Source organism: Ceratosolen solmsi, unplaced genomic scaffold (assembly GCF_000503995.2).
Source record: "Ceratosolen solmsi marchali unplaced genomic scaffold, CerSol_1.0 scaffold29, whole genome shotgun sequence".
Taxonomy (NCBI): domain Eukaryota; kingdom Metazoa; phylum Arthropoda; class Insecta; order Hymenoptera; family Agaonidae; genus Ceratosolen; species Ceratosolen solmsi.
Window position 1 is genome coordinate 6,434,929 of NW_011948417.1, and position 13,805 is coordinate 6,448,733.

At 22.8% G+C, this 13,805-nt stretch overlaps 1 protein-coding gene and 1 long non-coding RNA gene across 4 annotated transcripts; both read left to right on the forward strand.

The window, feature by feature from the left end:
• The first annotated feature begins 896 nt into the window (after positions 1-896).
• LOC105359749 (uncharacterized) lies at positions 897-3,976 on the forward strand. Of its 3 annotated transcripts, none has more exons than XR_912780.1 (3): positions 897-1,145; positions 2,561-2,641; positions 3,805-3,976. It is a non-coding gene; the product is annotated as an uncharacterized LOC105359749 (long non-coding RNA). The 3 variants fall into 3 exon arrangements; XR_912781.1 differs by lacking the exon at positions 897-1,145 and adding an exon at positions 1,327-1,433; XR_912782.1 differs by lacking the exon at positions 897-1,145 and adding an exon at positions 1,460-1,527.
• Positions 3,977-4,503: 527 nt separating this feature from the next.
• Usp47 (ubiquitin specific protease 47) lies at positions 4,504-13,001 on the forward strand. The gene is made up of 15 exons (XM_011496417.1): positions 4,504-4,840; positions 5,004-5,182; positions 5,268-5,442; positions 5,543-5,664; positions 6,001-6,194; positions 6,533-6,738; positions 6,892-7,109; positions 7,324-7,491; positions 8,495-8,878; positions 9,506-9,833; positions 10,766-11,104; positions 11,279-11,520; positions 11,657-12,001; positions 12,242-12,396; positions 12,750-13,001. Exons 1-15 carry the CDS (start codon positions 4,678-4,680, stop codon positions 12,910-12,912), a joined length of 3,381 nt encoding a protein of 1,126 aa, XP_011494719.1. The 5' UTR covers positions 4,504-4,677; the 3' UTR covers positions 12,913-13,001.
• The last annotated feature ends 804 nt before the right edge of the window (positions 13,002-13,805 follow it).

Here is a 13,805-nt window from a genome sequence, read left to right on the forward strand (position 1 = left end):
TGTTATATTATTAAAAATATTTTATTTCTCCATTCTATTAAGACATTATATTACTTCTCTACTGTTCAGAATTATATTACGCACAATTAATAGAGGCGGTAAGACATTCAGTGTATTTATAGTTATTCTCTGTTGTTTAGTTCAATTTGTATGTTAAAAATAGATTTATTTAATTTAAAAGTAAAAAATGTAATATTATAAAATATAAATATTATTTTACGATTAATGCTATAAATTTAATTTAAATTATAAAAATATTTTTGTAATATAAATAGATAACTATGATAAATTAAAGTCTATAATTTTTACAATTTATTTTCACTTGGAAAAGCTAAGAAAAATAGACATTTATGCAAATAACCAATTATTATAATATTTTTTGCAAATAAAATAATAGTTTTAAGTTAATAATAGTCTTTAGTTAAGTTATTGCTTAGTACGCTTTTTTAAGTATATTAAAAATACGTTAAATTTTATAAAATTATGTATAAAATATATCAATTAAGTGATGGTATTTAATAAATAATTTCTGATAATTACGTAAAAATTAGACTTATATTTTCTTTTTAATAGTATGTGAGCAAATACATTTGGCTTATGCTTGTATTGCACTTTTTGATTTAGGCAGTTAATACGTTATTAATAAAATTTTAAGTTTAGAACATAGCTATTGTTCTGTTTAATTAAGCATATTATCAATGTTGGGATGAAATATTTTTTGAAAAGTTGTATTTCACATAATTTAAAAAAATAATTTAATTTTATTAATTAATTTATAAAACATATATTACAAGTGATAGCTTTTAATAAAGAACTTCCAATGATTACGTGAAAATTTCACGTTTTATATTTTCTTTTTAATTCTATATGTACAATGCATTTGGCTTAGGGCTGTATTTAACTTCTTTACCATGTTTGTGTTGACGGAATCGACCTAACCTTGCTGACAACGTGACTAATAGGAGCAACTATCTATATTTTACTGTACGTTATTGGTACCACTGATTAAAAAAGAGCGATGTTCGGAAAAAAGAAAGAAATAAATATGGCGTAGAGTGATTATTACACATGTGTCAGTGATCCTCGGTGAAATCCTTTTCAACTAATAAATTTCATCGCTATCGGCTTCGTGCTTCCAATAAAACGTATATTTATATAACTTATCATATTTTTAACTTAAAGGCAGCCGGCGATAATATGTGACACATTATCAAAGCATCGTGAATTAACCAGCAACGTCGTCGTCGTCGTCTTCGCCGTCGTCGTCGTCGCCGTCGTCGTCGTCGTCGTCGTCGTCGTCGTCGTCGTCGTCGTCGTCGTCGTCGTCGTCGTCGTCGTCGTCGTCGTCGCCGTCGTCGTCGTCGTCGTCGTCGCCGTCGCCGTCGTCGTTGTATCGTACTTTTTCTTACGATTACCATCAATTTGCTATCAGCGTGAGTTCTCTAAATCGTTTGCTATATGCGAAAACAAGAATAAGAGAGATAGAAAGAATCTAGAAATACCTCATGCATGTGAACGTGATTCAAGGTGCGTTTATCCTATCACAGCGCAACATTTTTTCTTTACTGGGTTTTTCACATATTTCTCTATCTCTCTATCTCACTCAGTTATTTTACATCGCTCATTCTCCCTCTTTTCACTTCTGTAATATTGGTCTAAACTCGACTATGATGGACGAGAATGGAAAAGAGCTTTCTCGAGTTTCACTTCGCGCGTACACATACACACACAAATACTCACGGTCGCACGCCTTCGGTTAATCGTACACGTTTTTAACCCAAAGCTGCACACCCATGAATTTTTACTTTACCCATCTCAAGTTACAAACGAATTTTACCAGATCTATTGGAAAAAGTTGTTGACTGTGTCCCTTTTACATTGATCATTGAAAAACTGTGTAAATGAAAAGTGTGGCAATATTGAAAACCTTTTTATTTACTATGAATTGTTAAAAGTGAATAAAATGGATTATTTATAGATGCTTAGATTTATTTGATATATATTTAAAAAAAAAAAACAAAAAATATAAATAAATAGTTTTTCGCCAATATTGAATAAATTTTGTCCCATTTTATTTTCTCATATTGAATTGATATATATAATTAATTATACAAATAATATAAAGTGAAAATTTTAATTATAAAAAAAGAAAATAAAAATTTAATAAGATGTCTTGTAAGCGATAACAATTTTTTATTTATATTTAATAAGAAGTATATTATTATTTAATTTGTATTAATTTAGTACCAAGAAAAGAATCAAATGTCTTCTGATATGCAGTCCTTGTATTATTATTTGTATAATAAAAAAGTTAACCCTTGCAAATGAATATTTAAACAATGAAAATAATTCATTTAACTTATGTATTCAATTATGCAATAGAGAATATCAATGTGAAGGGGAGATCATTTTATTGGTCACAACGTTATTCTGAGTAATAAATAATTATTTTGTGTTTATTTCCTTATAGTTTTATTTTCTTTAAATTATTATTTTTAAACTTATTTCACTTTTACAACAATTAACAGTACTAATATATAGTTTCTTTTTGTTTGTTTAGCAAAATATCATCTTTTTTTAGATAATATATTTTTCAAGATTTTGATTCAAGAGAGAACCTGAATTGTACAAAAACAGCCATGTAAGAATATAGAACATATTTTAAATATTTATTTATTAGAATTAAATGTGTTTTTCATAAAAGTGTTTAATTGTTTAGTAATATATAAATTTAGATTTTTAATATTCAATAGAATAATTATAATTATAAATAATCAAATAATTTAACTGTATAAATATATTCAAAATTTAGTAAAAAATATATCATTGAATATTTCATAATTATCAGCAATACGTTTATTCTTATATTTAACAATAGAATAAATATTTGTTTTATAATAATATATTCGACTGTTATTTATGCCAAAGTTTATTGTATAATGAATATTTTATGAAATAAAACAATTGGAAAATTTAAACAAATTACATTAAATATACATACTAAAATCCGATATATCACTGTAAAATAATAATGTATGGACATAATGTAGAAATAAATTTATAAAATAATAACTATTTTATAAACTTTATTATCAAATGGTAAATTAGGGATAATCTTCTTAATTAGAATTTGAGAAAGAAGGAAGAGATGATTGTGGCTCAGAGAGCCACTTTTCAAGTCTTGGTTTAGACTTTCTAAATATAACCACAGGCTTCACAGGCTTTTCGTATAGTATCATACCATATTGAAGAGCATCCTACTTTATTGCACAAATTCCTCATTTATTTCTTTTAATATATCAACAAAATAATTTACTAATATATTTGCAAGAAATTAATTATTCATTGAAATTCTATAAAATTAATTGAATTACAGTTAAAATAATTAGTATTTAATTAATTATTTGTCCATTAATTAATAATGTGATTAAAATTAAGAATTAATAAGTTATGTATAAATTAAAAAATTTCGTATATTTATGAATTTGTTTTAATATTTTACATAAATAATCAATTTATACAAATTGTTTTATATAGTTATCTTATTTTGAAAGTAAATTTATTCAATGCTATAACAACAATTGAAACTCCATTAGATGATAATATTAACAAATATTTATATTTGTATTAATATAGAAATTGTTAAGATTTAAAGTAAGCGTATCTTATATAAAGTTTAAACATCAGAAGGAAAAGAAATATTTTAATAAGTATTAATAGTTAAAATAAATTAATTTTAATTTATTTTAAATTTTCGGAACTGCAAGTTTTGTTTTAATTGTAATATTTTTTTATATTTTTCAGAAAATGGTGCATAAATATGTTTCTGTGAAATTTGAATATGAATGTCCAGAAAACATTCGTGAAAATTCTATAAACAACTCGAAATTCATATTTAAAGATACAGAATCACTAAGGTCCAACATTAATGATCAGATTCATTCATTTTGTAAAAGTAAACATTATGAGATTGATCGTTGTATATTGAAATATTTAAATTCTGAAGTTAGTATAATTATATTTTTTCCTCAAATCTTTATCTAATCTAATGCCTAGGCTATGTTTAATCTATTGTTTTTTTTATTACTTATTTATGTTTATCTATGTAATATTCATATTTTGATATCAATGAATGAAAGTTTATATTTAGCAATTATTTTTTGAAGATTTTAATATTTTATATATTAAACTTTTTAGATAGATCTTTTATATAGATTAAAAAAAAAACATAGTATTTAAAAAATTTTAATTTCTATAAATTGGTTTTCTAATTTTTACAATTATTATAGATCGCAAGTTAATTCTTATAGGCATTTTTACAATTTCTTTTTAAGTTTTTAATATTTAATATTATATCTATGAATATTTAATATATGCAAGGCTTTTATTTATTTGTAATTATTAATAAATAAATTTGACATGTAACTTTGAAAGGAATTAATAGTTCCATACACATTTAATAAATTAATACAAAATGAAGAATTATTTTTTTAACAGACTGATATCACAAAAGTGATAACTGGATCTGATTTATTTGGCAAAATATTTGAGAGCATACTAGAATTACATACAGGAAGTATATCACTAGAAATATTAAGTGTTTGTAAAGTTAAAGAAGTCCAATCTTCTGAAGATGAATCGTCAGCCAGTCCAGTATCTGATAATGAATGTAATACTATGCATTCTTTTAGTGCAACTAAAGATGTTTATAGTAACTGCATAATATCAACAGCAAACCAAGAATGTATTGATAATAAGAATTCAGATAGTTCAGATAATTTCGAGAATTCAAGAAGCGTTGAAAGTTTTTTGTACAATAATGCGGAGACTACAGAATACAGTAAGAGTAGTTATTAATTATAACTGAATAACATAAAAAATTCTTAAAAATTTAAATTGAATAGGTGGTGATTATTGTTAAATTTTTTATAATAAATGTAAATATTTATTAATTAACGTTTTTTTTTAACATATAAGTTTCAAATATTTAAACACTTTTTTAGAATATGTGGGTCTGGTAAATCAAGCAATGACATGTTACCTCAATAGTCTTCTTCAAGCATTGTATATGACCCCTGAATTTAGAAATGCTGTATATAGTTGGGAATACAAGAATTTAGATAAAAATACAGAAGACAAATGTATACCTTTTCAATTGCAAAAACTATTTCTTAATTTACAGGTATCGTAAAATATTTTTTTATAAATTAATATTGCATTTTTTTATCATTTTTCAAGATAACAATAATATACATTTTATTTAACAGACATCATCTAAACCAGCAGTAGAAACTACATCTTTAACTACAAGTTTTGGATGGAATTATCATGACGCATGGGACCAACATGATATTCAAGAATTGTGTCGAGTAATGTTTGATGCACTCGAACAAACATTTAAAAATACAAAACAAGCTGACCTCATCAGTGGACTTTACGAAGGTATTTTATAACTCAAATATTATATTTAGTTGTGTCTATATATATTAAAAAAAATTTAATTAGAATATAGTTCTATAATTTTATATTACTTACTTTTCAGGAAAGATAAATGATTACGTAAAGTGCCTAACATGTCATACGGAAAAATCTAGAGAAGATACTTTTCTTGATATTCCATTACCTGTGAAACCTTTTGATGCTAATGTAGCATATAAATGTGTGGTAAGATTTTAATTACTTATTAAATAAAAATTAAATTAATGAAAATGTTTAGATTTTCATTTTTTTCAATTTTTCTATATATAATTATTCAACTAATATAAAATGACATACATTTTTATTATTAATCTATGATGTTACAAAGTACAAACATATTTTATTTCATTTTTTAAATTTCTATGAAGATGATAATTATTTGAAATTAGAATGATTGTTTTTATACTCATGTATTAATTAAGATTAAACAGAATAACAATATACAGCTTCAAGATTTTTGTATATTTTTATATATTATTTATAATATATTTTAATTATAAATATATTATTTAATTATTACAGCAAGATGCATTAGAAGCATTTGTGAAGTATGAAACTTTGGAAGGAAACAATCAATATTTTTGTGAAGAATGCAATCAAATGTCCGATGCTCACAAAGGATTGAAATTTACTAAATTTCCATATATTCTTACTTTACAATTGAAACGATTTGATTTTGACCAAAAATCGTTCCATAGAATCAAATTAAATGATAAGTATGTCAATGTAAATACTCTACACACACACACACACACACACACACACATATAAGAAAAACCATATATTTATATTTTCTTTTAATTTTCAAAAATTATTTAATATCTAAAACTATCTTTAAAAAGTATATTTAAAACGTCGAATTAATAAGAAAAATTAATTTTACAATGAAAATATTGATAAAATAAATACTTTAAAGATAATTTAAAGGTGCCATTTGATGTAAAATTATGTTTTATATAATAAGTGTTTTATATAATAAATCTTTTACTATTAAAGTATTATAAAAGTGTCTATATATTTAATCTTGAATTAAACAAATTTACTATTTTTATAGGGTAGCATTTCCTGATTTTTTAAATTTGAATTCTTTTATTGATTCAAAGTCTAATCAGGAGTCTTCAAGTCACGAAGATGATGCTGGTATCAAAGGTGATGATAGTTCTACTACTCATAGTACAGTGGATGAAGAATGTGTATTAAATGATGTGAAAATGTCAAACAGTAATTATTTAAATAATCCTAATCAAGATGATGACGAAGGTTGCGCATTATATTATATTTTTATTTAGATACACATTTCTCTTATTTTCTTTTATTTTTTTTATTTAAAGAATCTTTTATTTCGTGCATATAACAGATATTATTTAAAGTTTATTTTGATTTTTTTGTGTAATTTTTATTTTAAATATGTAGGTATTGATATGAGACCTGGTATGGTGTCATGCAACGCATATAATTATTGTATCCAAAAATTACGGAAGGAATATGCATCAACAAAAGGACCATATATCTATGAACTGTTTTCGATTATGATTCACAGTGGTAGTGCTAGTGGAGGACATTATTACGCTTATATAAAAGACTTCAGAAATAAGAAATGGCAGTGTTTTAATGATCAAAATGTTACACCTGTATGTATATTTAGCTAATTAATTTAAATTTTATGTATTTTTATAAACAATTTTAGAAACATTTGTGACAATTTGTAAAATCTTTTGAATATAAAATTAAGAAATATGCTATAAACTATTTGTTAAGTTATTATAATTGACGAAAGGGGAGAGACAGAAATAAGAAACGTTAATAAATTATTGAATTCACATTTAATACAAAAAATCATTTCAGATCGATTCTTCTGATATTCCAAAAATCTATGGAGGTAGTACAAGGCCACCATTTTATACTGGAGCATATCGCAGTAGTACAAATGCGTACATGCTTATGTACAGACAAATTGATTTGGCTCGCAACGTCTTACCTTTAAAAACGGAAGATTTTCCACCTCATATTAAGGTATATTGTTAATACATTTTTTTTTGTATAAAAACAATTATTTTTCAAGTTGTTTTGATATATAATATATAAATATAAGAATATATGAAAAAAATAATATATATAAATAAAGGTTTTAAAATCTTTCTGTGTGAGTATCTATCTTAATTTTCTACTCATAACATAATTATTTGGTAAATAATAACTTTATTCCATATGTATTGAAATATTTTTGATACTTTTTTTATACAATTTTAATATTCCAAATATCTAATATTTAAGTGTATTGAACATCAAGTTCTTTAACAATTATTTATGCTTTTAATTCACAGTAATGACAATTGTTTCTTCAATTACCTTTCATACATTAAAACTGATTTATCATATAGGAATTCGTTGATAATATTATATAAATTATCTTATAATTTAAAATTCCATTTATTATATATTTCGAAGTAAGTTTTAATATTTCTTTTTTTTTTTTAATTTTAGATTTGTTAAATTTAAATTTAACTATTTTCATTGACCCTTCTTTAAAGTTCAGTATTCTTTTGCATAAATTTGTTTATTATTTCAATAATAATTTATATTTACATGACATTCATTAAATTTTGACACGTAGTCTTATGTTTTTACATAGGAGAATTTATGTGTTAGTTGATTTATTTAAAAATTTCTATGTAATTTAAGCTTAAATTTAAAAAAAAGTATTATTACAATTCTGATGTAAAGTTAGGTATAAAAATTTATTATTCTGCATATAATTAGTAAATGAATTGTATATATGGAAATATTTATAGATATTTATTTAAATGTAGATTATATTCAGTACAATGAATAACATTACTGTAAAATAGTTTAGTTAAATAAATTAAATTATTTATTAAGTTCATAATGATTTTTTTTGATATTCTAAATAAGTTATTCATGTATTAATTCATTGTAATTATCACAGTTACATTTGTATTTAACATAACTTTCGTAAAATACATTTCGTAGAATACATTGTTTTATGATTTGGCAGGATCTTCTTGAGAAGGTAAAAGGGAGCGAAAGAGTACGAAATTATCACGAGGAACAATTTAATACAGAAGTCATCAATGTTAATTATCGTTATCCAGCAAATGGTACTCTTCAATCGGTCACTGTACCAGTTAATATAAACTATACATTGGCCCAATTAACAGAAGCTGTTTATAAGAAAATCAAATTTGAAATTAAAGTTGAGCTTAATCAATGTCGTATAGTGAGCTATTTTACTAAATTTTGTCTTATCGATCGAACTTACGATGATAATACAACACTAGATACCATTTTTAAGGATCGATCAAAGATTAATAACTTACTATTAGATATACGCTATTCAAACAATTTTGAGCTCTGTCCGTCCGAACCTATTATTACTCAGGTATTATTAAATATTATCAAAATAATTGTAAATAATTTTTCATGTTTGTAATAAGTTAAACTTAATAATAATTAAGAATATTACATTTTACCCTTTAAAGAAAATGTTTACTTTAAATTTTATGATTTAGTCGTAGTATTTTTATTTTAAATGGATTAGTTTTATACACTGTATATAGAGTTTATTAATAAAAAATAACACATTTTATAGATTATATTAAAATATTAAAACTAATAATAAATCTATTTTAATATTTCTTACACTATTCATATATAGATACATAAAACACTATATTTTACAGTGATATGAAATATGCAAATGAAAGGAAGAATAATTTAATTCATTAGAATTAAAAAATTCACAATAACAAATGTTTTATTTATCTTCACTAAAGTTTGAAGAAAAAATTTAATTAATACTTATTTTTTATTTTATTATAAAAACTAATGAATAAACATTAAAATATACTAAAAATAAAAATATTTAATAAAAAATACTTAATAAAAAAATTAATCAATTGATTAAATCTTGTTGATATTAATAAATGTTTTAGAATTTATAGTAGTTAATTCATCGATCATTTTTATTATATTTAATATATTGTACAATAAAAAATATTTTATTTAGGTATTTCTAGTCGACCCTGTAAAACAGGATTTGATTGATTTTCCTAAGTATGTGAGAGCGCATGTGAATCAAACCATCAAAGAATATAAGCAGGAACTTAAAAAGTATTTTGATATAGATCCAAATATCATACAACTATTATGCCCAGACATACAACCAAAAAAATTGGAGGACGACTTTGTATTCGAAATGCAGTACTCAAATTGTAATTTTAACATCTGTGCTACAGAGATATCCGAAGCGGAGCCAGTGTTTTTTAAAATGAGCGAAAAAGAGTACTTGAACAATATTTTTACATTTGATTTAGATTTGGTTGATATTGATAGAGGTACGTGTACATACATCATAAAGTGCATTCAGTTTATTTAAAGTTAATCCTTATACAAAGGTAATATTGTAGCATATTAAACTGTTTTCAATAATTGATTTTTAACTAAAATAAAATAAGTAATATTTCTAAGTATTTGACAAGTATTGTCTTGTATTATCGATTAAATATAATTTTTTATTTATCATAGAGTTTATCTGTTTCATAAAATATATTGGGTATTCATGGATATAAAGTTTGTTCGTACTACAATTTTTTTTTACATTTATATATATATATTTCTCTGTGTATGTGTATTGACACCGGTAGGGCATAAATTTATTATCATTTCAAAATAGAGTGACAGCATAAAACTTGAATATTGGAATAAAAAATTGTTTTAATTTTTCATTTATAACTTAAATCATTATTAATATCATCTTGTATAAGTAAACAGTTATTCAGTTAAATATTTGTCCCACTGAATAATATGTAATTTAACACAACTACGTAACAATTTTTATTAACTTTACTATGATTATAATATTGGCAGAAATTTATTATTTCTTATCAAAATACTTAATATTAAGTATTTAGCCTGGTTATAATTAACATATATTAAAATTTCTCAGTACACTGCACTAAAAAATTTAATTGAATAAATTAATTAGATATTTTGTATAATAGGTAATTTTTAAGAACATTTTTATATTTAATATGATTGATAAATAATAAAACATTAATATATTTTTCATTGATATTTTTATAAAAGAAAAAGAAAAAATTTTTATACAGTAATACTTGATAAGTTTTAGATTTTGTTTTATTTTATTTTTTCACTCATCAATGATTTAGAATTATATGTTTTTCAATTAGTTAAAATGTTAACTTTATAAAATATTATATTATAATGTTTAATTATTAATTATAATATATTATGTTTACTAATTCAGATGAACGTGAATTTTTGAATATTCCACCTCTAATTGAAAATAACGAAGAAAAACATGAAGAACATAATTCCAGTACTTATCACTGTCCCATAGATGAGATATCAAAGCTTAATATGTCTTCGTTCAAAAAATATAAATGTAATAGTACTACGAAAGGGATTGATTTACAGGAAACAAGTAACAGTGAAGACAGCAGTTTAAGTGATAGTGATAGAACGTTAGTGGGTGACGTACCTGAGGATTCGGATTTCGATTGTGAAATAGCAGGTACCGGTATCAAAAATGAAGATATTGAAATTAAGAAGTGTATTAAAATTACAGATATACCAAATTCAAGATGTAAGTGGACATTTTTAAAACATAATTTTTTAATTATTCAAAATTTTGGAATATATTCTATTGAATTCTAAAATATTTTATTATTAAATTAAATAGCCATTGTATCCTTAAATTTGTTTAATAACATTACAAAGTTCAAATTATGGCTTAAACATAATTGTTCTGCTATTTTAGGTGTAAAAGTATCAATCAGTGCTGGAATTACAGAAGATGATTTGAGGGAAAGGTTACAAACTAAGTTACATATCCCTAAAGATTGTTTCAGAATATTTGAATTAGGAAAAGAGGAAAGTAAACTATTTAAATATAACACTACATTTACAAGAGGTAATCAATATCGTATTCATTTAGGAAGAGTACCTAATTGTGATGAAAGAAAAGTAGATATTTATATTTTGAAAATGGCATCTTCTGAAGTAAGTATAAAATATTATTACATTAATATAATTATAAATTAATATGCTTTTACATATTTAATATATATATATATATAGTAAGTAATTAATGATATTTGTATATAATAAAATAAAATAAAATTTATTATTGTTTTAGCCGCTACAAAAATTGTTCACTATAAATCTTAAAAAGAACATACAAATTGATAGTGCAAAAGAACAAATACTAGCTGAGTTGAAAAGAATAAATGGTATAGAATTGCGTTATGAACAATGTAATTTCATGGGAATATGCGATGGTAAATTATTAAGTAGGTTCTATGATGAACAAAGTTTCCACCTTACGTGTGATGAAATATGTATTCAAGAAAAAGAAATAAATGTTGATAAATCATCACTGCAAGTCTTCTTAAGAAGGTGGAATCGTTCAGAAATGCAATTAGATGTTGTTCAGAGAATAATTATCAATACTGATAACTTCAATGATCAGTTAAAAAATAATGTAAATTAATTTGATTATTTTTAGTTAAATAATAACTTTATTTACCGTTATTTTAATTCATAAATTCACAAATAACTATACAAAAGTTAGTTATAATATTGTAAAATTTCCCCTGAACGAAAATTAAATAAATAAATATTAATTACATTAATTAAATATTAAATTTTATAGAAATTGCATGTTTCTAAATTAAGTACAAAAAATTATGAATTTTAATATTAATGAAAACATTTATTTCAGATAAATTCAAGGTTCAACATCTCAATTGAAAATTTGGAATTTTCTATATTAACTGTTAAAAAAAATATGGCATCAGAAAATCCAGATTTATACGACTGGACTTCAGATATAAATTTTAAAGATGTAGATGTATCAAATTCTTACATCTTATGCAGGTATATAATTTTTGTATTTAAAAATATTTTTGTAAATTTTCTTGTGTAATTTTATTGTAATTTTTAAAAAATATGTTAGAATAATTTATTAAATATTTAATAATAAATGTGTATTCAATTAATGTTATAATAAAATTAAAATATATTTAGTGTTAGTATTTAAACCAGCATATAAATGAAATTGTAACTATATTTTTTATTTTATTATTGATTTAAATAAAACTTCTTTTTTTTTCTTAAATTTTAATCAGATATTATTTAAAAATATAAAAATATAACGATTTTTAAGTGTTATTTTGATCTCTGGAAAATTATATATTGTATTAAATTTTATTTAAATTTGTAATTTTTAGGGATTCCAAACAAACACCAAAAAGATTAACTGAAAGAGAAACAAATAAAATACATGTAGACAAGAAAAATTTGTTGGAACGGGGACGCATGGGAATATTTACTCCAATGACTTCCAGTCCAAGAAAAGAGAAGGCACTTAAAATACATGTACATTCTACATGATTTGAACAGAACTGAATTTATACTGAGGTGTACTTTCAGTATTAAATTAGTTAACTATCATTTCTTAAAGAAAAGGAAAACGAAAATATTAAATGATTTAGGTTTTGTTTTATTCTTGAATCAAAAAAGAAAAGAAAATGAAAATCAGTTTATGTGTATAAAGTTAATATAATTTGTTTGGTAGAAACCATTAATTAATCATCAAAATTATTAAATATTTAAACTAAATAGAATGCTAAAAACCCTTTTAATACCATATCAATTTTCATATTAAATGATTGCTCAATTAAGACAGTAAACCAATAAACAAAGTTCTGTCGTTGAAGACTGGAATCGCGAAAAATTGTCCATTTTCATGAAAATCCTGAAAAATATCGAAACATATTATGTTTAATTATTTTAAAATTATCCATAAAATGTCTTACTTTTAGCTTGATATTTCTTGTATATATAAAAATTTTTGAGTAATTTCATAATCTTTACAATCACAGTTTTAACATTTGGTTATCTTATATAAATTTTATTCAACAAATATTTGTTAATGGATTACAAACACACAACGCACCCACACACGCGCATATATGTATAATTAAATTTTAAAATAAGCCAGTTAAACTATGAACATAAATTAAACATATTACTGAATTTATAACCTTATAGGGAATAAAAATCATCATTGTTATAATAAACATAATTTGTTTGTATTTCTTAAAAATTGTCTAGCATTTTTTATATTGCAAATAATAAAATTACGATTTGATATTAAAAGGGTTGAAATAAATGAAATTTTTTCTGAATGTTTTTAAAAAATTAGGAGTGTTCTTTTTAAAGTAATTTGCAATAATTTCTAATAATTAACTTAGATTTAGTTTGTATTTATTGCTTTCTTGTTA

Bases quoted from the DNA above. Each gene is read 5' to 3' on its own strand.
- Usp47 (XM_011496417.1), top strand. From the start codon at position 4,678: ATGCATTCTTTTAGTGCAACTAAAGATGTTTATAGTAACTGCATAATA. The intron at 7,492-8,494 runs GTATATTGTTAA...ATGATTTGGCAG, and splicing joins ATTTTCCACCTCATATTAAG to GATCTTCTTGAGAAGGTAAA. The intron at 8,879-9,505 runs GTATTATTAAAT...TATTTTATTTAG, and splicing joins CCGAACCTATTATTACTCAG to GTATTTCTAGTCGACCCTGT.